Here is a 25,892-nt window from a genome sequence, read left to right as displayed (position 1 = left end):
ACATTCTTCTCTTCTTCGTTCTTCTTCTTCTTCTTTCCGCTGGAATAACTGACTTAAGGAAGGGTAGTTTAGTCATCTTGGGGAAAAAAATTATGGGCAGCTTAAGTCTCGAAGGAACGATTCGATTAAGCTTTTGGTTACGCGCATCGTCCCTGACACTAGGGCTTGTCGAGTTCGTCACTTCCTCTCGCTCCTTCGATTCGGCACCCTGCGTGTTTCCTTCGCTTTTTTCCCGCAAATTGAAAGGTTCGGAGAGCTTCGTTTCCTCGAATCGTATTGTTTGAAGTGAAGATCCCATCAAGACTTCGGTAAGAAAGTCCCCACTCTATCCGAATTCTCCTTTCCTTCCTTGTGTTCGGGAAACTGTTGGAATCTTGTATCTTGCTCCAAAAGTAGCATTTCGATTTCTAGGTCCTTTTCATCTGAGCGCTGCCGTCTTGATTTGTAGTACTGTTTTGTATCTTCAGTTTATTTGGAAGATTGGCAGTTTCTAGGGCATTTGAGTTCGAAATTGTCCGTTTTGCAGCTTATTCTGTGACTCTCCGGAAGATTTTTTGGTGATGTTTTTAAGTCTTTGAGGGGGATCACTTGTCCTCGCTGAATGATTTGTTTCTTGTGAGAACTTTTTGGCCGAGCTTTTTTTGGGCGGAAAGGTACAGCCTCATTGGTAACGAGAGATGTGAGTGGGGGCTTTCGTTGGCTAAGCAGTGTTGGATTCATAACTGAGGAGATAATAAGTTAAAATGACTGTCTAACTAACTAGAAGACTGTTGAAAGCTTATGTCGGTTCATGAGTTGGGTGCAGGACAGAAGCCACGTATCGTTTCTTGCTTGTGATTTGGATACTGTACTGAAGACACTGTCTTGCTTCCTACTCACTGTAATTGGTAGAATCGCCTTGCACTTTTGCATTTATTGTTGCCTTCCTTTATTTGTATTGCTAAAGTCACATTACTTAGCATGATACTGGATAACCAGACTGTTGCATGAACCAGTATGGGTTTGTTTTCCACTAAAATGAAGGTAGGCTCTTTGCACTGAAGAAATATCTGTTGCGGTTTTTTAGCTTGGAGATTTAGGGTGAGTGTCATAGTCAGGATACCGATTGCTTTATTCGTCTGTGTCTTAACTGTTTAGAATGATCTGGAATTCCTGGTGCTTTTTCTTTTTCTCCGCCTATATTTAGCTCAATGAAGAATCGCAATTATATATGCGTATGTGTGCGTGCATACATACACTCATGTAAATATCCATGTTTTTATACATAACTTATCAAAGAAAGAAGGAAAAATTAGTCTGGGCTGGCATTTCCTTTTAGTATATCATGATCTTCCGACTTTTATTTCCTGACTGCTGCTTGCATGGTTATAGCTTGTGGATGTCGAGTTTCAAAAAAATATGTCAATCAGAAGTTTGATATTTACTCCCACCTCTATTTGTCGCAGGTTTAAAATGTGCCTATTTTTGTGGGTTTGACGGAATGGATCCAGAAAGCAAGAAATTTGGAAGAGGTAGCTGTTTTAAAATGAAATACTTATTTTAAGTTTTCTCTTGTATCTAGTTCTATGCTCTGGTCAGTTGAAATGGATTCTAGGATGAAAGCTTTTATTCCATTATTTACAACTTGAAGCTAGTTTTGTTAGAAATTGTGTTTTTCAATTTTTTTATTTTATGCTTTTTTAATGTAAAAAGAAGTGGATGGGTTTGGCAATGGTCCCTTACTTGAAATTTATACTGATGTGCAGCTGCATGGACTGGCTTACAGTATTCCCTACACGAAAGATAAATAAATAAAATTGATATTTTTCTTGCTTTGGAATAGAAAATTTGGTCATATGGTCAAGTTTATGTCCGAGGTTTTGGTAGTTGTGTCCATAAAATAAGAATTTGGATGACAAAAAAAGGAGTTATCTTCTGAAAATTTAATTATAGGATTTGTTTTTGGCTCAGGCTGTTTTTTGCAGACAGCCTGTTGCTTTCTAGTGATCGTTGTTAATAGGTGCCCTGTGATTTTTTTGTGTTGTCTAGTGGTTACCTTAGATAGCTTGTGCTTGGCATTATCCATTAGATGCTGCATGAAGTATCTTGTCTGGGAAGTTCCCTCCAGACCTGGTAACGGATATTGGGTTTTTTTGAATGACTAATGACAGTAGGCTCACTTACCCGTTACCTGCTGAGGTTTTCACTGGTGAAACTCAGGGTAGTTGAGTATGCCCATATCAGCTCAACTAAGATAGATTGCTATGCTGAAGGCTAGGCTGTAGCTTCATGTTCATCCAGGTGTGTTATAGCTGGTTAGTTTCCAAACATCATCCATTTAAAAGAGAAAAATAAAGAAATCCTATCACAAACTGATATAATAATGATCAAATGTGCTATTTCTAATACCGTTGTATGCCTGTCTCTCTTTATCCAATTTTGTTGTGTATATTGAAGGTTTATTTTAATGGATAGGATAGTTATAAGTCTTCCTAAATATCAAATGGGTTGGGTAAGGTAATGGTTTCTGCCAGATTTACTATCACCTGCAGTGTTAGTATATGTGTGATATAACTGAGAAAGCTTTGTAAGGATTGTTTCAGTGATCCTAATGTACTAAAACCATCTCCAGTTGCTAGCTCCACAATTATCTGTTATGTATCAGTTCTGTCTACAACTTATTCTTAGCAGTGAAGCATTGGTCTTCTGGATATCCGAGGCTATTTAAAGTTGGACAAGCTCTATTAAAAAAAAAGTTGGACGAGCTTTTCTTTCTAATATTAAGTTTGACAAACTTGTACTTCAGCATTTAACTCATTATGATGCTTTTGGGTACACTTGTAGAGAATTACTATAATTATGCTTTTGTGCTATATAAATGTTAGAGGAGATGTGGTATTCATGCTTTGCACAGAAGCATTAATGAGATTTGTGCACATTTTCCTGTTTTGCTGCAAAATTTTGATGCAAAGTGATAACAATGAGCCCTATATTTATAAGCTATAGGTAATGCATGTTAGACCTTAATTACTTAAGCAGGGAAACTAAAAGATTTTAATCTTCTTTTTTGACACCCCTGTTTTTTATCTGATAAATTGCTATTTTGGGTATTCGAAACGGTTGAACTTAAGACCCAAGTATTTGAAACAATGCAGGGCCAAGGGAACTGACTGGTGCTGTGGATCTTATAAATCATTATAAATTGTGGGCACACCATGACTTCTTTTGCAAGAGGTCATTGCCAGTGTCAATTTCTGATACTCACTATCTTCACAACATAGTGGGCGACACAGAGATTCGGAAAGGAGAAGGCATGGAGCTGGATCAGCTATTTCACAATACCTCTTATGATAGGAATACAACTGCACATATACAACCGTTCGACTTGGATGCCCTCCGTCAGGCCTTTCAACTGAGCGAAACAGCTCCAATAGACCTGCCATCGGTAACTTTTCTTCCACTGTTATGCTGGGGTTTCTGTAGCTCTTCTTGTACGCTAAGTTTGTGTTTATGCCACAGGACCAGAAGGGGATACCTACTAGTGGTGGTAAATCAAAAAGTGAGTCCAAAGACAAGGAGAGGAAGCATAAAAAGCACAAGGATAGGGATAAGGAAAAGGACAAGGAGCACAAAAAGCACAAACATCGGCATAAAGATCGAAGTAAAGATAAAGATAAGGACAAAAAAGATAAAAGTGGGCATAAAGAATCTGGTGGGGACCACTCGAAGAAGCACGATGATAAGGTATGTTGCCTGAATGCTCTTGGCAAAGTCTTTTGCCTCAAGTGTCTTGCAATTGCTATAACTTGTTTCCCATTGTGTTTCCGTGTTTATGTTTTTTATTTCCTTTGCTGCAGAAGAGGAAGCATGAAGTAACTGATGATATCGCTGACATGCACAAGCACAAGAAAAGTAAGGTATAATGTGTTCTGCAGAATAGATTTTTTAACTCTGAAGTTTACTTTGTTCTTGTTTTTAACACTTATTTTGGTTACTTGAAATTTCTCAGCATAAGAGTTCAAAGGTTGAGGAAATGGGGGCGATAAAGGTTGCTGGCTAATACGTTGTTCATTGGGTGTTTGTTGTTTATTATCTCATTTTGTGGTGGCATATGGGGATACGAGGGGTCATGTCCTCTTTCCGGTGTCTAAACTCTCAAGGTCATTACTCTACTTTGCCTTGCTATCTTGCCTTCTCTATTATTTCATTTATTTGCTTCTTTCCTTGATATTTCTGTATACTCATTGATTTGGAAGCATTTACTCAATGTGGAGGTTCCATAGGGATATATTGGGTGGATAGGCACTTGGTTAGATTTATTTACAGTTTGCGGGAGAATGTTCTTTCTTTCTGTGATCTTTTAGATGTATCAATGGCTTAAGAATGGCCACCAGGATGATGTGGCCGGACTAATGGGTTGATTACAGCAGTCATTATCTTGGTAACTGTTATTGATGCCATGTGTAGATGAATTCATGGATAGCTCTGTCTGTTGTTTGAATAGATATTAACTAAAAACTAGTCATGGGACAAACTCATATGCTGTGAGAACATGCTTATATTATATCTTTTTATTTGGATTCTGTAGGTTGGGTACCCATCGAGCGGATGAAGACCCTCAAAATGGGGTAATCTTGCTACAGGCTGCAACTTTTAAACTAATAATTTACTGTTTGATGACATTGTGAACTAGGATACAACAACATTGTACTGCACAACAACGGTTGCTAATACGCGCCATCTTGTCCAAATTCTTCATGGGGGTGCTGTTATTAGGTTTTAAAACCCCTTTTGTAAATTGTCACTAACATTTCATTATTCTTGTTCAAAGCAAAATCTTAGGTCCATTTGTTAGCTAGAGATCGTGCTAGTGATGTTTTAATCTTTTAGATGAATAAGAGGAAAGTAATTCAGTGGTTCCTTGATTTATTCAACACAGGGTAGTGGCATGAAGCATGGTAACAGCTTACAACTGGAACAATGGGGATATTAACAAATTGTGGGACCTCTCTGTTTTATTCCAGTTTAAAAAAATTGAAATCTGATAAGGAAATTCTTATTTGCATTGATGGAGCAAAATGATCCCAAAAAGCTTGTGGCAGGCTGGAAACTGCCTACTCTATCAAGCATTCAATATTAACAACAATCAGCTCAGTTCATCAGTAATGTTGCAGACTATCTATATACATTTACTAGTTATGATTGAAGAAATACGCAAACAATGATGATGATAATATAAGATGTGAACTAGTTATTATAGTTTTTATTAGCCTTCCCAATGAGAGTATTTTTTTGTCAAATCGGCAATAGATTTGGCAATAAGAAATGTAGTCTTTGATCGACTGAAATGATTTTAGATTCGGGGATTACAACAATTCGGTGGCGTTTATTCTCCCTTCACAGTTTACAAGATTAGGGTTTTAGGGTACCGAAGGTTATCTCCTACGGATAGTGTTTATGCACTGATTTCAATTACTCAGTGTTAGAAGCCAGCTCTTGGATTTCCAGATCCAGCAGCCACAACTCCCATTCCGCTTCCGTGTTCCAAAGAGATTTCTGCATGTTCTTGTCTACTTGGTTCGGAGCTGACAACTTTGACACCATCAACCTCTTTCACAAGTTCATCAATTTTGCGAAACTGATAAGGCCATCTAGTGTTATACAGGAACTGACGTAGATCAAATCTGTTGTCTTCGGGTGAATAACTCTGCAAACCCCCAAAACAGTTAAAAACAATTTCTCTACAAAGTATTTTTTTTTTTTATTAAACTGTAGTTTATCAATGAAGCTTACTAGAAAGAAATGACTGTACCTCAGCATGATAGGAAGGTGTTAACACTGTCATCTTATGCCGGTTAATTGAATAATATTTGAAAAAGTACTTCACTTTAGCAGCCACCTCTGCCGGAGTCAGTTTTCTGCACCATTTGTGGCATAGATTCTGTGGTTTTGGAAAGCAGCAGGAAATATGATCATTACCTTCTGAAGTTCAGCATTTCATGTCGTCTTCAAACTTGATCTATCATTCAATTTCATACGAACTAAAGGGAAATGAAGAATACACCTGAAACATGGAAACTGGTCCACAGCGAAAGATCTTCCGCAACCTTCCATACACTGAGAGTTCCTCGTATGTCATACCCATATCCACTTCATCCAACTGGTCCACATGAAATGAAGTTATATCTATCAATGAATTTTGCACTGACAAGATTCTCGTCATGAGCAAAGTCATATATGGTTCACTATTGCCAGCCTCCACAGAAATTATTAGAATCCATGAACTTCTTCTCTCGTAAGAATAACAGGGTAGCACAAATTAAAAAGAATCATTCTGTTTATCTAACCAAACTCGATGGAAATATGGAGTATGCAGTACTAAAGCAACCTATATTTCTATGGTGAATAATTCAATTGTACCTGGTTGTAATCAGAACGTATAGGCTCCAATTCAGCAGTAGGTGGAGCTGCTTCAATATCGGCCAAAGATGGATAACCAAGATGGATGGCAGCCCAACGTAGAAATGACCTAAGATCCTGCTTACTGATACTACCAATTGGGTTTATATCTGCTGAGCTGCAATCATACTGTAGCAGAAGAAAGAAATATTATGGTTAACCGAAATCGTCATTGATGTTTAGAAGGAACAAAAGGTGTCTATAGCAATCCTGCTAACTGCTAATCAAGACGCATCATCAAGTTTCAACCATTCAACTACACAGTAGGATGGGGACTAGATGAAAAACAGTAGAGAGTTTGAAAGTTAGAACTCGATGAAACTTTGGGTCTTCTAGAAGTTCCAATTATGCTCAAGCCCTTTTGGACTGGAAATGTTAATCTTAAAGAATTAGTAAATATGCTGATTGAGAATGTCAATCTTAAAAAATAAAATTGTACAGTTACCTTTGTTAAATAACCACGCAGCCCTTCATCTACATTTGAGCTACCCAAAACAAGGAAAAACCCAACCTTATTTTGAACCCATGGCATAAGTGATGCTAACATAAATGCAAGCACCATTCTAACCCGAGCTTGAATATTTTGCAACCCTAGATTTTCTGTACTTGATCCACCATCAACCTGTGAAAGAGTGAAAGAGTTAAACAAAGATGTTACTTTCAAGTGAATTAACCCATGCTTGTATAATTGTACAATAAGATAACAAAGAAGGAGACTGGTAAACTTGATAACAGATTTTATATTCGCCTTCTGAAATCTATATGACTGCCATGTGAAGGCCCATGGGTTTGACTATCCTGAGAGATTTACTAGGGCTATCATTCATTTTGAGACCTTTTTGTCCTGATTGGTGAGTACATAATTCAACCTTGTCGCCAAGTTGGAACTCATAGTTGCTTTTCAATCCTCATGGATATCACAAAATGACATTTGGATTTTCTTCTCTAATAGTCAGATAAGCAAAAGTTAAACACCTTATCAACAAATCCACTGAAATTTGGACCAAGCTCAAAACAAAAACAAAATTCTTGACTTCACTTTAGCAGGAACTATAAGGACAATATTACACACATATCCCCATAATCCGGATGAGACTTAAAACCCAATATCTCACACTAGAAAACCTCCCATGCATCCATTGGCCCAAATGCCCAATACACATCACATGAAACAAGATCTATTTTTTTGAACTTAATCATATGAAGAAATACGAGCAAAGTGCTTTTCAAAAGCTACCTTATAACGTGGACACTTCCCTGTAAGTGACTGGAATAAGGAAAGGAATGCAGAAATAACAGTATCTATAGCAACGTCAAGGTGCCAAGAACCAATCTCATCTGCGAGACACTTAGCCCTTGATTTGGTAGCCACTGAACTGCAGGTTAACCAAAATCATTCTTAACACTCATCAGTTCAAAGATGTTGAAGGAACCAAGTTAGCTTCACCATGAAAGATATAATCAACAAGTAGCTTTGGAGGGTTTAACAAAAAAACTGCTTAATAAAAAAATAACATTATTTTCAGATTGGCATACCGCAGAAGTTGAATTGGTTACTGATCATGAGCTTTTCTTTCAGAAGGGAATCTATACACATACTTTACCAGATGAGAGAATAAATAATCATCAAAGAACACCATTTTCAGGTTATGCTCATTAATAAGGGCCTACCTGTTTTCAGATCCCATGTAGACAGTATAAAATATGCGTTTAGCAAGTTCTTTACTGTCAATTGGAAACTCTCCATTCATGTAATTACCAATACGTACAGCATCAGCTTTAACTTGTTCATCTCCATTTTCAATTTCTGCACATATATATATCAACATTTTTTGTAAGACAATTACCATAACAATGGGAGGCATCCACAAATTGCAAGCATATCACTGACTAAAAACTGCAATGCATTCCCATAGTTCAACAATTCTTATCAACTGTATCACCTTGCCATCCTAGAAGTAGTTTTCATACAGACACATATGATTGAATTATGCAGAAAAGGCTGAAAACATTTACTGAATTTGCAAGATTTTGGTTCATGACCACCAGTGGTTGAATAGTAGGAAATCCATGGAAAAAGGAATCCAAGAAAAACTGGATAAGCTTTGGAACAATTAAACAAAGACACCAGAAGATAAATAATTCACTGACCTTGTATAACAAGCTGGCACATGGATCCAACAATAGCAGCCACTGCAGAACTATCTGCACCACCTGACAGCGGAAGCAAAAATCCAGAAGCACCACTTCTTCTCAGATAATCCCACAACCAACAACTAGGTCCAAAAGCTATCTCCTCTTCTGGCGAGTGGTACCTAATCTATTAATGAAATATGAAAAATTATTTGGTATGTATGGAACAATCAAGATTGCATGTTGAAGTGGAAACTGGTGCAAATGAAATTGAGTGGACAGAAAGATACTACAGTATAAAGAACTAACCTTAATCGGGCTAGAAGGTAATGATTGGAAGCTAAAAGTTTGACATAGTTTGTAAGGTGCAACCACTGATGAAACATTAGATTTGGAACTTGCTTGTTCTACAAAACTACTAACAGATCCTCTGTAACTGGTGACCTGTTACTCAAACAAGAGATTAACATAAATTAGTTGTATTCCTGTCAACTAAAATTATTGCAGCAACTGGACACATTTTTTGATCTATTTAATCCTGCCGCCATTTAACATTTACCTAGTAGTACAATAAAACAGTGGCAGCCATCATTCTTTTCATCAGAAAGGGCCGTAATAAATCAAGAAATGGACAAGACAGCCAAAAATTTGAGGGGTGCAAGGAGAATTTAATCGTCACATAGAATAAATTATTAAAAGAGAATATGCAACTTACAGCATCTAGATCTATTTGGGCAGTCAAAACCTCAACATCTTTCAATGAAAATTGGGATCCTTGACCCACAACATCTCCATTGATAGCAATGCAACAGCACCCATCTGCCCCAGCAAAATTATTGATGCATAATGCAGGTCTTTGACTATGTAACTTTTTTGGTTAAAAGCAGAAAATTGCACATCAAAATCCTAATGCAAATTCCAAAAATAACAACTGAAGTGAACTTAAAATGGAGGAAATTTAGTTTGATAGAGAATTTAGTTACATACCAAAGTAAAGGCGGCCACCATCACATCCTTGGTGATTACTGTACATGTAAACACCTCCACAGATAACTGTAGCACTTTTAATTAAATTAATACGGAGATCAAGCTTCCTCAGTTGGTGGTGGCTCCCACTAGCATTCATAAATACTTCGACTCCATTCAAAGCAAGTTCTATATGAGGAGCATCAGGAGTAAATAGCTCCTCACAAACTTCTGCAGCAATAGCTCTGAAAAAAAGCAAAGAATGCAATAAAAGTAAATGAGAAATCTTTAGTAGTGACAAACACTAACATAGGGACCTTTATGCTCTCTACACTTACGTGTCTAGAAATTGAAGGTAACCATAACCAAAGGGCACTGTACTTTGTGATAAAGCCTCCGAAATATCACTGGGTAGCTGGAACTCCATGAGCTTATCTTTATGTTTCCAAGCTGAGAACCATCTGAGTTCCCTGTAATTTCCATCATTTGCCAGGTTCATTTTTGGGCGTATCATTAGTATCTTCCTGTTTAAACAGAAAATCTGGCAGTTGTAACGCACACTTCCTTGAATTACAGGCATGCCAATGCTGCATAGTATGTCATCAGTCCAGTCACCGGCTAGAAGTTCTTTCAAGCACTCCCACCTGCATGAAAATACCAGGTTAACATTAAAAGTGGGAGCAGATGCAAAATAATGGCACATTGATAAAAAAGTAAACACCAACTTACGAATGATTTATGGTGTCTAGCTCTAGAAAATGATCCTCACAGCCATAACCAGTAATCTCAAGCTCAGGCCCAAGTCTAATAGTGGCACCAGCTGCTTTTGCCTTGGATATTGATTCCTTTATGTTCCTCAAATTACAGTCAAAATCCATAGCCCATTGATTCAGATTACAGGTGGCTACCTTCAATAGCCTCATCTTCCTCTGTAATATAGTTAACTGAATGGGATACTGAACTGTTTTCACATCACATTGCAGAAATAAAATAATGGAACACTAGATTCATAATTTACAACAGGAAAGGTGAAGCATAGAGAAGTAAGCTGAAGTAGGCAGGAAGGTGCAATAAACTTGTATGAATTGGAAATATTTGATCAATTTAGTCCTGACATGTATTACTGACAGTAGTAGTACTCAAGGTACTAAACTTATGACGTTGCAACCCTATTTGTCATCAAGCAGCGGAATACACTAGATAGTCGTCCTGGAATTATTATCTTTAAAGAATTGAAGAAGTTTCGTTCTCGACAATTATTTTTGAAATTGTTCTTATCACTATTTTATTTCTTTGGTTTTTTTAATAGAACGACCAATAAATAAAAAGTTCAAATAGAAAAACCAAATCTGAAAACGAGTTAAATCCTATCCTGCATAGGAACCAAAATGTTAATCAAACAGTCGCAAAACAAGACCACTCTACAGACAAGAAAAATCAATTTTCTTCCCAACTTACTTCAAATCATTTTATAATCAGCGAGGTATCTGGAGAATTAAACCTAGAGACACACACTGGACCACCGATAAACAAGACAGTACAATTAGAAAAGGAAATCAGCAGAAATACACCACACATAACAACTACAAAAAGAAGAGAACAAAGTCTGAAATCTTACTTGACAGAATCAACAACTCAATAGCTCTGATACAAGCGACGGCCTTGTATCATGCGGGGAAAACAAAGAAGATAGGCTTGAAAACAAATGGTTAAACGTTGAATACTAGCATGCGCAAAGGTACGAAGCCATGGGAGTTGACAGTGTGGAGACGACACACTGGCATGGTCCGGACCGCTTGTCGGGTCAAACCGGCTTTGGACCACAGAGCTTTGCTATGTGCACATACAATGTCACAGGTAATTTTCTTATGGCAGTTCAGCAGCTCAGGTGGAAGCCTTTTAACAATGTCATGTCAGTGAACTAAATGCCCTTTTCTCCCATTTTCTCTTTCCTGCTCATGACACTGTATCTTTCCTCCCAAATCAACCACTGTTACATCTATCTTCTGCCAACAAAATAACTATGGTGTAGTCTGCAACCATTTTCACATAATTCCTCACAAACGTGCCAACATATTCGTAGAAAGAGCAGCGGGAAAAAGATCAAATCTTCAAGTATCTTAAAAACATACCTAAATTAGAGCTCACTGTGCTGATTGCTGAAAGAGTTGTCGCTTTGATTTGAAGAAGCTAAATCATTTGAAGTTCTCAAAAATAGCAAATTTTACGATCTGTTGAACGAACAACAGATTGCCAGTTTGCTAAAACCTTTTGCTTGCTTTGGATAATCGCTTTGAAATAGTGAGTAAATGTGATCAAAGCCAGCCCATCTGGGGGTGGATACGGTCAGTTTTCGTGGGAACCCAACCTGACTAGAACTAAAAACCCAGAGATGGGTTTTAGATTTCACTTTGCGGGCCAGAGATGAGGCGTAAAAAAACCCATTGGGTTTTGGGTTGGAAACGTGTTTTCCCAAATCCGACCGGTGCCAAATCTGACCCATGGGGTTTTATTCCCATAATGTCATTTAAAAATATATGAATGACATATATTTTATGTTACAATAATTTTAGAAGTTTGTTAGGAGTATAAACTAGTTGTAGGATTTTTATGGTGTATTGAGATTTTTATACTTTTGAAAATTTTTATAACTTTAACAGATTTATAGAATTTTTAGTGGGTCATTATTAAATGGGCCGGGTGGGAATAGACCGGGAATTAATCAAGAATGCAGGGTCAGAACAAGGGCAGGGCTAGTTTCCCAACCCCGTTCAGATTTCGGGATCAGGGTTTGGGTCAGGTTTGGATTTTAAGAAACCCAAACTCGACCCGACCATGCCTACCTCTAAGCCCATCCTTAAAAGAGATCCTTCTTTTTCTTGTTCCCTTTAAATTTTAAACCAATTATATATTGTCTTATTATAGGTATAAAAAACTGCAAATGAAAAAAATTAACCCTTGTATAAGACCAAAATGCCCTTACCCCGGGATCATGTTCAATCATATTTAAGGAATAGAAATATAAAACAACAAACACAAACACCATAAATCCATATGCGATAATTCTCTTTCTTTTTCACTTTCTATTTGTGTTTTTAAGTGTTTTTATTTCTGTTCTTATCAAATTTCTCTTCATTAATTTGCTTTTTTTATTAATAGAACAAATAATTCTTTAATTAAGCCTTAATCAACTTCTTAGGCCATTTGACTAATGATCTCCAACTTGGCTATGCCATACAAAATTGGAGAACATTATCAAATGAGACCATTACTAAGGTTAACATATGATCATGCATAACATAATGTTAAATTGGGTCCAAGCCCTATCCCAAAATGACTAGCCACATTAGGAAGCCTCTTTCTCAACTAATAAACTCAAGATATTTGTACTCACTAATCCATGTGGGACTATTCCTTAACACTCCCCCTCACATGTAAACCCTCTTTTTGTGGTTCTACAAGTGGATAGTTTAGGAGTAGGCAGTTTAAGTGTAGGCCCTCTTTTGTGGCTCTACAAGTAAATAGTTTAGGTGTAGGCCCACATATGAGTACCTGCTCTGATACCATGTGATGTTGGGTCTAAGGCCCTATCCCAAAATGATTAACCCCCTTAGGAAGCCTCTTTCTCAACTAATAAACTCAAGATATTTGTACTCACTAATCCATGTGGGACTATTAAATGACACATAACATAGTACATTATGCAATAACTCAACAAAGAGTTTTGAGAAGAGCACATGTACTTCAAACTCTTTCACATGTCAATGAGTTTAACTCCCAATCATATGCATGTTTATTAAGCACTTTGACAAGTAGTGCCTTTGTCAATGGATCACCCAGCATATGTTGAGATAATATGTGTGACATAATAATTTATCTTTCTTGAATTTTCTCTCTCACATAACGATACTTAACTTGAATACGTTTGTGGCCGCTATGACGTCTAGGGTTTTTTGTAACAGCAATGGCCGTAGTATTGTCACATAACATAGTTATAGGATCATCTATTCTGTTCACTATCTCGAACTTTTCTTATGTTATACGATCATCTATTCTGTTCACTATCTCGAACTCTTCCATCAACCACATGGCCTCTTTTGTAGCCTCTGAGTGGGTAATATACTCAACTTCCATTGTGCATTGAGCTGTGAAGTTTTGCTTTTAGTATGCCATGAAATCACTCCATGGTCAAACAAAAAGAAATACCTCGAGGTTAGGGGTGGGCACAGATCGGGTTGGAGACGGGTTTCCTAAAACCCGAACCAACCCCGTCCCTGCCCGCTCCCCTAATAATCCACCCCGTCCCCCCGTCCCCAAAAGGATAACCCAACCACGAAAAAAATCAAGTTGATCTAAGGGGTTGTCAGTGCGCGTGCGGGTCAAGTGAAAGTGAATTTGATTACACTTTCACTTGACCCGGATGTGTTGGTGAACGCACCGGGCCCTAGTTCAAGTGGATGAACGGGTTCATCCACTTAAACTCGCCCATGAGTAAAGTGAGTGAATCAGGATTCCCACTGAAATCATGGTTCATCCACTTGAACTCGCGCTTCGGCTCGCTCTCCCATCTCCCTCTCCCTCTCGCTATCGGCCCTCTCTTCTTTTTCCTCTCCCATCTCCCTCTCGCTATCAGCCCTCTCTTCTTTTTCCTCTCCCATCTCCCTCTCGCTCTCGGCCAGCAGCAGCTCTGCGTCTCCCCCTCCGACTTTCCTATGACGGGCCGAGGAAGAGGACGACCTGTGGAATTCTGGAGACACTCGCACCAAGTTCAAAAAAGTTGAAACCCAGTTCATCAGTCCGCTTACTCTAACCCGATTTATGAATCTGCAACTGCTTGGTTGTTTCATTTTTTTTTTTTTTTTTTTAGGGCATTTGATTTTGATTCATAGGATAACTTTTTTGAGTGTGGAAGCATGTCTTTTGGCCGGGTCCGTCAAGAATGCCTACCACACCAAGTACCGCGCCCACTTCGGCATGCAACACTTATCATGGGCGGAGCTCCAGAAAGGGGTGTTTGCCGCCAGGGCGACGCTCATCTTGCTCTCCATGGTCTTCTCCCTCTTGTTTTACTGCTCCCACGCCAAGCCGACACCGGCGGGTGGTAGAAGCACATCAACGAGGGCGTCTCCACGAACCCTTACCCCCAACCTGGCGAGTTTGGCAGCAAAAATGCCTGATCTCCAATGTATTCTCCCCTCTTTACTTTGTCCGCCGCTTCGACCTTATGGAGCATACTAGCGAGAATTGTCTATGTAAAGAGAAGAGTTTAGTCCCAACATTAGACGATGCTTATATATCAATCTACTGGTTTTCTGTCTGTGCTGCGATGTAGAAGAAAATTTACAGTTTGTTGGGTGGAGGAGAGGATTATAGCAGTCATAACACGGTGAAAAATTCCTCAAAACAGCAGACACCCCAGTTGGTGGACTTTGCTCTGAATTCACTGACTCATTTGAGCAGACGTTCTAGCCAAATCAGTAAGTTGAATAGAAATAAAGCGTTTTTACCTTTTTCCTGATTTTGTTCTCAACTAGAACCTATTATCTCTCACAAATCAATGCAAAAATGAAAAGAAATGAACGATTTTTATAATTTCAGAACGGTTCATCCTAAAGGGCATTTTGTACTGATCGTATTATCTGCAGACTGCGTGAAACTAGAGATTGAAGTGGCTGGCATACAATGAAAAATTGCAAAAAACTAATGATTCAAAGACACTCTTCTGAGTCGAATCGAAGTTTATAACTTTTGATTGCCAATTGCCAATTGCCCCCTCGTTATAACCAACCAATTCTGGTTTAAGTTCATTCGATAAAGAAATCCCAATTCTGGTTTAAGTTATTCTGCTTAACACATTTTTCATTTTGGGCACTAACACAGGAAAGTGTTTTCCAGTGCACTTTACATATACCACACTAACACCAACAAATGATTCACTTTCATTTACAATAGGTAAAGTGCACTAACCCCCCATAAAAAAATAAGCTAAACTTATCGCTAACAGAAAATTTTATGAGGCAAACAATTACAAATCAATGACGATACTAACAGAAGCCATTTACAAATAAACAAAGATAAAAAATCAAAAGATAGATAGAATGAATACTCGATGATGGCTGAAATACTTACCGTTTATTTCCTGGACTGGCGACGCCGACGATGAAACGGCGACGAAAGATGAAACTTTGAATTGAGGGCACAAAAGATGAAACGGCGACTAGTCTGGTAAACGATGAGTCGACGACGAGACGGTGACGGCAAGGCTGGTATTCGACGACCGACGGCAACTCAACGGGAATAGGGCTTAAGGCGGGATTCAGGGGAAGAAAAAATGGAGTATCAAGTGAAAGAAAGAAATTAGGATTCAAGTGAAGTCTTTGTTTTAAAATAACAAGGGTATAAACGTCCATTTTCAAATTAAATTTATGTTCCTTAAATACCCTGAACAAAGTTAAAAAAACTACGTTATTTGTTTATTAAACCACATGTAATTTGAAAATAAAAGGGCTCATTACAGATATAAATCCCCACAAAACCTACAGGGGGTTTATTTTCCATATTCGTCCCTACCCACGGGTGGAAATATAACCCTGTCCGCTTTTTCTGGTCGGGCCGGGTCAGGTTCCTCGCCTAACCCAACTCCTTGCTCACCCACTTACTCAAGGTAGACGTTAGTGTCTTAGAATAAACTTTATAATTAGACTATGAGCATCCTTGTATTTGTAGTTAGTTAGCAACTTAGCATATCACACTAACATGTGTGGTTTAGTGCCTTTAATATATTTTTACACCCATTTGGTAGCTTTGTAATGTATTTTGGCCTTGTACATGTCAATTACATATATTTGGCTCCCAACTACTCATGTCGTGCAGATGACGTGTAACACGTAATCAGTCAATGCTTACATGTCACCTTCGACTATATACTTGTACTGTGGACCAGTCAAAGTTGAGTATTTTTTAAAATATGTTTTTGAAATTAGGTATTTTAGTAAAAAAACCTGTGAAATTTGGCCGGCCTCATGTCAGAGTGATTTTTTTGACTCGGTATTGGGACTTTACTCAGGGTCCTTTGAAATCCGAGTCTAGTTGAGCGAGTCGAATTGCAACTCGCAAGTTAGGGTGACTCACCTTGTATAATAAACTATTCGAAAATCCAAGTCAATCCAGCTGAGTCAGTGGTTGACTCAGCGAATCAGAAAACCATGGTGGTGAGTCGAGTTAGAAGGGCGGTCCAATGTTGTTGCTGCCAATGTCTATTGAGGCGATGGGGGAGGTACAATTCGATATGTTGATCATGATCAAGCACTGAACTCAGCCTACTCGGAGTCGAGCTTCACCTCAAGAACGTGTTTCTCTTTCCACTCTCTTGAATTAATCTATCAGAGCGTGCGAGTGGAATAAGAAGGATAACATTGATACTTGATGCGAGCACACCCGGTGGCCGAAGAAGACGACGGAACAGGACAGAAACGGAGACGACGACGGTGGAAATAAATTGAAAAGAGAGGAGCATCGGACAAATTGTAGAAGGCCAAGAGCTGCTATCATTCTGCAAGTTTGGAACTATTGGGAGGGGAAGCTTGTTGTGACCTGGACTCGGATGGATAAAATCTGGGTCGGTTTGAAGGTCTCCAAATGTTGGTATGGATTGGATTTGGAATGGGTTTTTAAACCCATTTCTGCAGAGTCCAATAATCTATGACATGGTTGAAGATCAAACACGGTCCATACTTGAATCTCACATCCACTGCCCATCCCCCTTTTGGTCCATGACCATTTCACGAGCATGACTTCATAAAAATTGTAAAGTGACGACTGAAACTGAAATTTCTCGAGGAATGATTCCGAGCAAGGATTGAAGTCAATTTAGTTCTTCTTTCTGCATTTGTTGAAGCAGCAAAGGGAAAACTGTATTCCCCAATCTGAAGCAACCAGTTGTCATTCCCCGTTCCCTTCCCCTCCCCACATTCTCATTAAAAAACTAGCTTCACAAAATACATGCCTCAACGCCTTCTTCTCCATTTTTTTATTTTCTTTTTACAGAGCAGTAATCAACTGATCATCTGGTCAATGGAACACGCCCGTTTCTGTCCAGAAGCACGAGAACATGGTCAAGAGACGCAAGTAATATAAAAGCGCACAAGTGGGGGCCATTATGGGCTGTAAAAGCAGTAGCGGATGAAGATTTTAACTGGCTGGGGAGTGGAAATGAATTCAATTCAGACAACAAAGAAAGCTCCATCGGTTTGGCTGGAGAAAACCCACGAGCGGCACGTTATCTGCTCAGGAGCCGCGGAAGCAGCCCATGCATTACTTGTCTCTTTCCCTGTATCCACAGCTGGTTTAACTTTCAGTGTTTCTGGAAGAAAAGGGAGAACTAGGGAAGGCTCCGAAGAAGCATCGATTCGACTGGCTTCTTCTTCTCCACTTTTGGACCCACGTGAGTCATGCCTTTCTCTGCCTCTGGTCGCTGTAGTGCCCACGGCGAGGTGTGACTTTTTAGGGATGTATTGGGGCAGGAACGAGAGGCAAAGAGTGAAGCCGACGACAGATGCTTCTTCTTCAATGGAAGAATATGAACTCGTGAAATGGCTTGTACTATTCTTTCTGCGGCACCATGTGGTAGGAGGATAAGATTATTAACTGTCATTATTCATGTCTCTGGTTCGTGATTAGTTTATAATTAAGCTCTGTAAAGATCTGGGATGAGATATTAAGTAAAAAAAAAAAAACCAGAACTAGTACTGTAGAGAGAGATGTGTTAGAATATATTGGTGATCTATGTTAAGACTCGGTTTTTCATACTTTAATCGATTAGTCTTTTCGGGTTACATTGGTTTAGAACGATCTAATTAATGTTGGCACGTTATGTATAAGGTGTGACACATTACGCTGGATAATTAATGTGTAATGTGTAACATCTACTAGATATCTACTACTCACTTTTCTTCAACTCGGGTACTCAAAAACAAGGGTTAGTTGTCCAATGGGCGAGTCGAAGGGGGTTTACTCATAATAGAAGGAGTAAGTCTGTGACCCTCGACTTAACTGCCCCCTCCCAAATCCATGTTGATCCGTTTAAGTAAATTATGATTTTTTAATTAGTTAAATTGAAGTGTAACTCTGGGAAATTGGATTGTTTTGCACCGATCGAGTCATGTCATAAGGAAGAATTTGAGTATTTTGTTCCGAGACTCTTTTGACTTGCCACAAGTTCAATCTCTAAACCCTAAACCTTAACCGATTTGGAGTTATATAAGATTATAGTTGTGTCACTTTCCAATAATTGAGACATTGGCAATATCATTTTTAACAAATATATTTATAGTAGTTTATTTTAATAAATCAAATTTTAATGCAAAAATTCTCACATATTTTTTTAAATATCCTTTGAGATTCATAACTGTTTACATTAATTTTTATTTATCTCGTATCAAATAAAATATTTATTTATTTTAAAATAACTTTTATTTACATTAAAAAAATAATAAATAATTATCAAAGTAATATCGTTTCCTTTTGTTTTTTATTTACAAAAATATTTCTATTTCAGATATAAAGTATTGAAATAAATTAAAACTAATTTTTTGATCCAACAAGACGGCGATGAAATAAAGAGAGATATTAATTTAGCAGCCTTGCATGGCCCGCCGTATCGGCATAAAGTAGGTGAGACCACGAACAACAGAGCCCGTGTAGCCGCATGAGGTAGGTCGGCAAGAGATATTAACATTTGTAATCGAACGGCTGTAAATCAATCTGACGTTACAAAATGACGTACGCACTCGACCACGCGAGGCACGTGTAAGACGGGGCCCCGCCAAAGACCCCACAGTACTTGTGTTGCGTTTCCGCATTGGGACGGGAAATTAGGCCCATACATTAGGACAAAGTCGGTGTCCCAGAAATTTGAAACACGCGCGTGCAATAATCGATTTATTTCCGAAATTATTGCAAAGGAGACCGACCTGTGGGCCATCTCCTTAAAGATGCATTTTAATTTGGTGACCGTTCAGATTTCCATTTGAGACGCGGCCAACAGGCCTCTCAGACCCTTCGCATGTTTTCTTCGGTCCTTTATTATTATCAGCACAAACTTATATAATTATTATCATGATGTGACAATATAATTAACCCTTGCATCAAATTTGTATAATTATAATCACTAGATGATGATATAATTGTAATAAAGTGTCTTTTCAATATTTGACTCTTTGATGTCCCGAGTTAGAGGCAAGCCTACTTGATCGGATTAAGTCTCATTTGCGTGTAACACCTTGTGGTCAGAAAAATCTACGTGTTCAATTTTGGGCCTTGAACTTAAATTAAAACCGCGGAAGTCGATTGAACCGGTTGAGTCTGAAAGAGAGTTTTCGCTGGCGGACCGGCTGCCGCCCTGTCGCTGTCCTTCTTTATTCCGTCCCCAGATGCTGGGAAACTCGAGCTCCTCACCGCATCGAACTTCCTCTATGAAATGCGCTGGAGCAGCAATAATGCAGTAACGCACAGTCAGCACAGTGCTACTGAACGCCGTATCTCTGCGGGCAGCGCAGTGTTTGCTCTTTTAATTTCTTCAACGGTACGTCGTTTACAGTCTGGAAACTTGAACCAGAGCCGGCAACTGTGGCCTTTGCGCGCGGATGTGACTCTGGGAATCAAATGGAAAATCATACTTTCGCAGCTGCTAACACGTGTTCAAAGTTCGATACCCCTTTAAACAATTAGAAAAAGCGAAGAAAGAGAAAGAATCCATGGATAAAAAAGCTGCAATATGAACAGTTCACTGCGGCCGCTCCGTCGCGTCTCAATCGTCTTTATCTGAGAATTCCCAGAAAAGCGATCCCCTGAAAAAAACAAAAAACACACAAGAAGATATCTGCAAGAGAATTCGTAGGCCCCACTAAGTGGCAAAAACAATTCCTAGAATCCGGGGAGGGAGAGGTCGTGAAAACGTGGAGATATTCTATTTCCTTACCGCGGAGCTCCGGGAATTTTTCTTTTTTCTGCCGAATGCGGGGAAATTCGTTTCCGACGTTATTGGTGATTCCTCCGGTTCAACAGTCTGTCGAGTGTTATTGGGATGGCCGGAGATGGTTGTGACCACGTGCATCACGTGAGAATTGTACGGTCACACGTGCTTCACGTGTCATTATTGCGGATCCAGAGCACACTGGTTACTGCTTTGGTAGTCTCAAGCTTCTAAGTTCCGACACGGGCTCCATTATTTTCATCATTTTTTGCTAATTTTGAATTAAAAAAAAAAGGATTAGAAGAGTGATTACATCAGGTGACCGTCTTTCTTTGATAACAAATCGTGGAACAAGTATTCTGTTTCTAGTTTTTTTTCCTTTTTACGTGGGGATTTAGTGAAAATATGAAAGTTAGACTCTTTAAACTTGGATCTTATATTAAACGAATATGATTTGTCACCCTAAGTTGAGTCGATTTCTCAAGTATTAACCTCTACAAATGTACGTAACGTAAGGCAATTTTAACTCTTTGCTGCATGCGGCGCCCCATGCAGATTGCTGCATGATCTGGATTCTTCTCACTCTTCCCCGTACACCTCTGCTTCAAACCTGAAGCAAATCTCTGGACTCCCGAGACGCAGAATCTCAGAGTCTGAGTCATTTTCTTTAAGAAAACAGAATGTTACGTTTCTTTCTTTGAATTTATATACAACGCAGTGCGACCGTTTTGATGACACGAAGCTGAACTCTTGCTCACCTACCATTGAAAGCAGAAGCAGAAAAAAGTAAGCGAAGGGCGAGTAACAAGCAGTGAGAAGACGAGGGGACATGGATGCTCTCCATGGGTGAAATGTGTCCTAACTTTCCACCACTAGCATTTCCCTGCGGCTGCTTAGCTACCACGACTTGGTACAAGACGGAGAAAAATCAGACACTCGACTGACTTCATCCCCCCAAGGTCGCTGGTTGGCAGCCATTACTACGCGTTAGACTTTCCTCAGTGTTCAATGATTTCAACTCCACCTACTTAGATTTATTCCCTAAATGACTTTTGATTTCCCACTCAATCGTCCTTATCCGTCTGACCGTCTTAATTTAATCTCCCATGATCTTTTCAGTCTCCGAAGCTTAACGGCAATCATGGCAGACGCACTGTTTACAGCCAAGAGACGAGCAAATCTGCAAAAACAATGAAGAGTGGAGTACTCTTTCTGAGTCTTCTGGGTTCTTTGTATTAATAGAAACGGAGGTTTAATGGAGAGTAGTAGAAGCGAATCTGTGCTTGGTCTTGGTTCCTGAAAGTGTTCGATGAATGTTGTGTGAAAAAAAACGAGCTTGCGTTGGTGGGTAGGTGGGGAGATGATCTCAGGAACTGGTAACACGGGCCAGTTGGACCAGTCGGGGTAGCTTTGACTTTTGATGCCCACGCAGACTTTTGATCCGACCGATCACTCGAACGAAAAGTCGCCACGTAGATGGGTCCAGTGAAAATGAATTATACTCGTACACGTGTTCACCTACCCATTTGCGACATTCCGAGTTCGGCAAGTCTGACGTGTACAAATTTACCACTTAAAAAATTGAAATTTTGTTTCTCCAAAGTAAACATTGACCTTTAATTTTTTAGTCACTTTGTTCACACGCGACACGGGGAGGGCCCACACGCTTTCACACGTTCATTTCCATCCCACGGGTTTGGAGTTGGCCACTAAGAAAAAAGGTTACCATTTTCATTTTAATGTTAATATATTGGATTATACATGGTTGGTGATGGGGTCTGGTTAAACTTCTATGGGTGGGCCATACCCCAACGAAAAAACCTCTCCCTCAAGGACAGCCAGTTCATTGATTGATTCGACCCATCCGGTTTTGACCAAAACCTAGGGGTTCCATATGGCTAACTTGTATTGTTATCCTTGTTATTTCAATCAAGGTTTTTATAATATTATTTTATTTAAAATATTTTTTAAATATTAAAATTTCATATCAATTATCTCCAATGAAATTTATCCAAACTTTTTCACATACACTTAACACATTCCAAGGCAGTTACATAGGAGAACTAAAATGTCTTTAAAATGTATAATTATCGAGTTTGCTTTTGGATCAAGAAACGTTTATGTCGAGAAAATTCGACTAACTATGATTACATAATCTATTATAAAATTTAATTACCATGAAACTTCCTCCGTTTCCAAACTGACCACCAACACTTTAAAAGAAGAAACATGTTTTTGAGCTGGTGATTCTCTTTTGGACTCTAGTTCTTTTGTTATTACCATATAATTGTGAAGAGCGAAAAAATTCAAACTATGAAGAACTGTGACTTATATTGTGACTTATATTGTGAATAAAACATTTTCTTTTGATTGACCAATTTTTTGTTTTCTTAGTTTAATTTTACCTGATTAATTAAATAATCTTACGGGTATTGTCTTACTAAGTTAATTACATAATCGAATATAATTAGAGTGAAATTTATCCATTTCTTTTGCTCTTCCCCCCATTATTGGTCGGAAGTAGAATACCTTCATTTTGATTGATTGATCGATTTAACTTAACCTAATTACTAGAGCAACCTCATGGGTGGTACTAAGCTCAATTACATGCTAATTATGATTAGAAAGGCATTTAAATTTTATCTTTTTTAGTACCCTTTTATTGCTATAGATTTTGATGGTAGTGCAAGTATGGTTCATTATGTCCTTTTACAGCTGGAATCAAGTTTTCCGGAAAAGAAACTATAAACCGGAAACAGGATTCCACGAGGGGAAAAAGGAAATAAAACAATAAAAAACGTGGACTAAAAGAAAAAAAATGCAAATAAAAGTGACGCGGCTAACGCAACCCCTCATGTCATCCCCTCTCAGAGTTTCTCGGTCCAGTCAAGCCTCCGAGCGCACGGACCCACCAACCGTGCCTTCAGCATTCCCTCTCTCTTTCTCTGGTCTTCCTTATTTAAACGCTATTTCCCCCGCCTCCGTCTCATCCATCTCTCCTCTGTTCCCGTTCTTCTTCTCTGTATTTTCGTCTTCTTTTAGGACTTCAGAGAGGAGATCTGTAACACCGAGCTTCCATCTTCTGTGATGGGTAGCCTTCACGCCGACGTGCTCGAGAACAACTCGGCGTGCCCGCTGAACCCTCTGGATCCTGAAGAGTTCAGGCGTCAGGGACATGTGATGATCGATTTTTTGGCGGATTATTACAGGGATATCGAGAAGTACCCTGTTCGGAGCCAGGTGGATCCTGGGTATCTCCGGAAGCGTCTCCCTGACTCTGCTCCTTACAACCCAGAGCCTATCGAGAGCATTCTTCAGGATGTCCAGAGTCATATTGTGCCGGGGATTACTCACTGGCAGAGTCCGAATTACTTCGCTTACTTCCCCTCGAGTGGGAGCACGGCGGGGTTCCTGGGGGAGATGCTGAGCACGGGGTTTAATGTTGTGGGGTTTAACTGGATGAGCTCGCCGGCGGCGACGGAGCTGGAAAGTATCGTGATGGACTGGTTGGGGAAAATGCTTAAGCTGCCAAAATCGTTCTTGTTTTCCGGCAATGGGGGTGGGGTGTTGCAGGGGACAACGTGCGAGGCGATTCTCTGTACGCTCACTGCTGCGAGGGATCGTGTGTTGAACAAGATAGGCCGCGAGGCGATAGGGCGGCTGGTTGTTTATGGGTCTGATCAAACTCACTGTGCTCTGCAGAAAGCAGCGCAGATCGCAGGGATTAATCCGGCCAATTTCCGAGCCATCAATACGAAGAAATCCGATAACTTCGGAATGTCTTCGGCGTCGTTAAGGGCGGCGGTCGAGAGCGATTTGGAGATGGGACTGATACCGCTCTTCCTCTGTGCCACCGTGGGGACGACCTCGTCCACAGCAGTCGACCCATTGGCCCCGCTCTGCGAGGTGGCGCAGGAGTACGGCATCTGGGTTCACGTCGATGCAGCTTACGCCGGCAGCGCCTGCATTTGCCCGGAGTTTCGGCATTTCATCGACGGAGTAGAGAACGCAGACTCCTTCAGCCTCAACGCCCACAAATGGTTCTTCACCACCCTGGACTGCTGCTGCCTCTGGGTGAAGGACCCCAGCTCGCTAGTGAAAGCCCTCTCCACCAATCCAGAATACCTCCGCAACAAGGCGACGGAGTCCCGGCAGGTCGTCGACTACAAGGACTGGCAGATCGCCCTGAGCAGAAGGTTCAGAGCTCTGAAGCTCTGGCTGGTCCTAAGAAGCTACGGCGTCTCCAACCTGCGGAACTTCCTCAGAACCCACGTCAAGATGGCGAAGCACTTCGAGGGGCTGATCGCCATGGACAAGCGCTTCGAGATCGTGGTCCCCAGGACGTTCGCCATGGTTTGCTTCCGCCTCCTGCCGGCTTCCTCGGCGGCTGTAGACGATCTTGAGGCCGTCAACGAGCTGAACGGAAAGCTGATGGAGGCGATCAACGCCTCCGGGCGCATTTACATGACCCATTCCGTGGTCGGGGGCGTGTACATGATTCGGTTCGCCGTGGGGGCCACTCTCACTGAAGATCGACACGTCAATTTTGCATGGAAGGTTGTGCAGGACCACGCCGATGCGCTGCTGGGGCCCACCAGCAATGGGGTCCATTCTTTTTGAGTTCTGGGCACCCGGAAGAAGCCCAAAAAAAAAAAAAAACCATTTAGTATTGTCATTTATGCGATTAATTCTTCTGAATTTTGGACCACGGTAGTTTTACTACTTGGATGAATTTGTTCATAATTTAATAATCTCTTTTTATCTAATAAATTTTATTTTGTAATATGTTTTTCTTTTTATTTATATATCAAAATTCACATAGCCCTTCCCGAGTTGATTGATCTCCTGAGTCGAACCTTGTCGCATCAAGGCTAAATCCAGGACCCACCCGAGCTGGGCCGATCCTTTTTTTTTTTTTGTATATTTATAATTTTAAAATCATATTTCACAAATTCGCATTTTCTCCTCTTTTATGTTGTGAATTGTGACGCTGCGTACCGCTCGCTTCTCTCCGAGCTAGTGCCAATGTGGTTTTTCTTGGTGAATCGAGTCGATCACAATCCGTAAGATCAACCCGAGAATCGCTGACCTTTGACTGGAGGCACCTACCCCCAGTAACCCAAGCAAGGAAATTTCCTACCTAGAAAGCGAGAGCATTTCTACTTAATTCTGGGCAGATTCATGGCCCCTTCGACAAAAAACCTTTCTGCAAACCCTATTGTGGTCAAAGAAGTTCGTCATCATGAACAGGTATGAGATTCAATGGCTCCTTAGTTGATTATTCATCTAATGTCGTCTATTAGAATATAGTCCAAGACGGGTGTAGCTTTATCAAGTCAAATAACTGATTAGGACAATTAGATTTCTGCGATCAATTGGGAGC

The 25,892-nt window shown here is 39.9% G+C and overlaps 3 protein-coding genes across 5 annotated transcripts; 2 read left to right on the top strand and 1 right to left on the bottom strand.

Annotated features, from left to right (window-relative positions):
• Positions 1–148: 148 nt before the first annotated feature.
• Positions 149–4,951, top strand: LOC137953452 (mediator of RNA polymerase II transcription subunit 19a-like). 2 transcript variants are annotated; one of them, XM_068800872.1, is made up of 7 exons: positions 149–308; positions 1,446–1,511; positions 3,135–3,424; positions 3,499–3,723; positions 3,837–3,891; positions 3,989–4,139; positions 4,568–4,951. In XM_068800872.1, the coding sequence occupies exons 2-6, from the start codon at positions 1,481–1,483 to the stop codon at positions 3,991–3,993; spliced, it is 606 nt and encodes a 201-aa protein (XP_068656973.1). In that variant the 5' UTR covers positions 149–308; positions 1,446–1,480; the 3' UTR covers positions 3,994–4,139; positions 4,568–4,951. The 2 variants fall into 2 exon arrangements, with proteins under 2 accessions (XP_068656973.1, XP_068656971.1); XM_068800870.1 differs by having other exon boundaries at positions 3,837–3,896; positions 4,568–4,947.
• A 256-nt stretch (positions 4,952–5,207) lies between these two features.
• Positions 5,208–15,864, bottom strand: LOC137953211 (glutamine-dependent NAD(+) synthetase). Of its 2 annotated transcripts, none has more exons than XM_068800493.1 (14): positions 15,667–15,864; positions 10,267–10,498; positions 9,876–10,181; positions 9,559–9,782; positions 9,287–9,390; positions 8,881–9,015; positions 8,590–8,758; positions 8,110–8,245; positions 7,676–7,814; positions 6,884–7,060; positions 6,400–6,567; positions 6,044–6,139; positions 5,792–5,920; positions 5,208–5,686 (listed from the first exon to the last, which is right to left on the bottom strand). In XM_068800493.1, exons 2-14 carry the CDS (start codon positions 10,458–10,460, stop codon positions 5,462–5,464), a joined length of 2,202 nt encoding a protein of 733 aa, XP_068656594.1. In that variant the 5' UTR covers positions 10,461–10,498; positions 15,667–15,864; the 3' UTR covers positions 5,208–5,461. The 2 variants fall into 2 exon arrangements, with proteins under 2 accessions (XP_068656594.1, XP_068656595.1); XM_068800494.1 differs by having other exon boundaries at positions 10,267–10,466.
• Positions 15,865–23,511: 7,647 nt separating this feature from the next.
• LOC137953356 (tyrosine/DOPA decarboxylase 2-like) lies at positions 23,512–25,292 on the top strand. The gene has a single exon (XM_068800720.1). It carries the CDS (start codon positions 23,597–23,599, stop codon positions 25,127–25,129), a length of 1,533 nt encoding a protein of 510 aa, XP_068656821.1. The 5' UTR covers positions 23,512–23,596; the 3' UTR covers positions 25,130–25,292.
• Positions 25,293–25,892: the final 600 nt, after the last annotated feature.

Source organism: Aristolochia californica, unplaced genomic scaffold (genome assembly GCF_029961685.1).
Source record: "Aristolochia californica isolate CCGP_79_NKW_82.1479 unplaced genomic scaffold, dmAriCali1.0.hap1 SCAF_16, whole genome shotgun sequence".
Taxonomy (NCBI): Eukaryota; Viridiplantae; Streptophyta; class Magnoliopsida; order Piperales; family Aristolochiaceae; genus Aristolochia; species Aristolochia californica.
The sequence above is the reverse complement of the archived record's forward strand: the minus strand, read 5'-3'. Positions and strand labels throughout refer to the sequence as shown.

Coding starts and splice junctions, on each gene's coding strand:
- LOC137953452 (XM_068800870.1), top strand. CDS start 1,481: ATGGATCCAGAAAGCAAGAAATTTGGAAGAG. Junction 1,512..3,134: donor AAGCAAGAAATTTGGAAGAG/GTAGCTGTTTTA, acceptor GAAACAATGCAG/GGCCAAGGGAACTGACTGGT. Junction 3,425..3,498: donor CTCCAATAGACCTGCCATCG/GTAACTTTTCTT, acceptor TTTATGCCACAG/GACCAGAAGGGGATACCTAC.
- LOC137953211 (XM_068800493.1), bottom strand. CDS start 10,460: ATGAGGCTATTGAAGGTAGCCACCTGTAATCTGAATCAATGGGCTATG. Junction 9,016..9,286: donor CCCAAATAGATCTAGATGCT/GTAAGTTGCATA, acceptor TTTGAGTAACAG/GTCACCAGTTACAGAGGATC. Junction 7,815..8,109: donor TACATGGGATCTGAAAACAG/GTAGGCCCTTAT, acceptor GTTAACCTGCAG/TTCAGTGGCTACCAAATCAA.
- LOC137953356 (XM_068800720.1), top strand. CDS start 23,597: ATGGGTAGCCTTCACGCCGACGTGCTCGAGAACAACTCGGCGTGCCCG.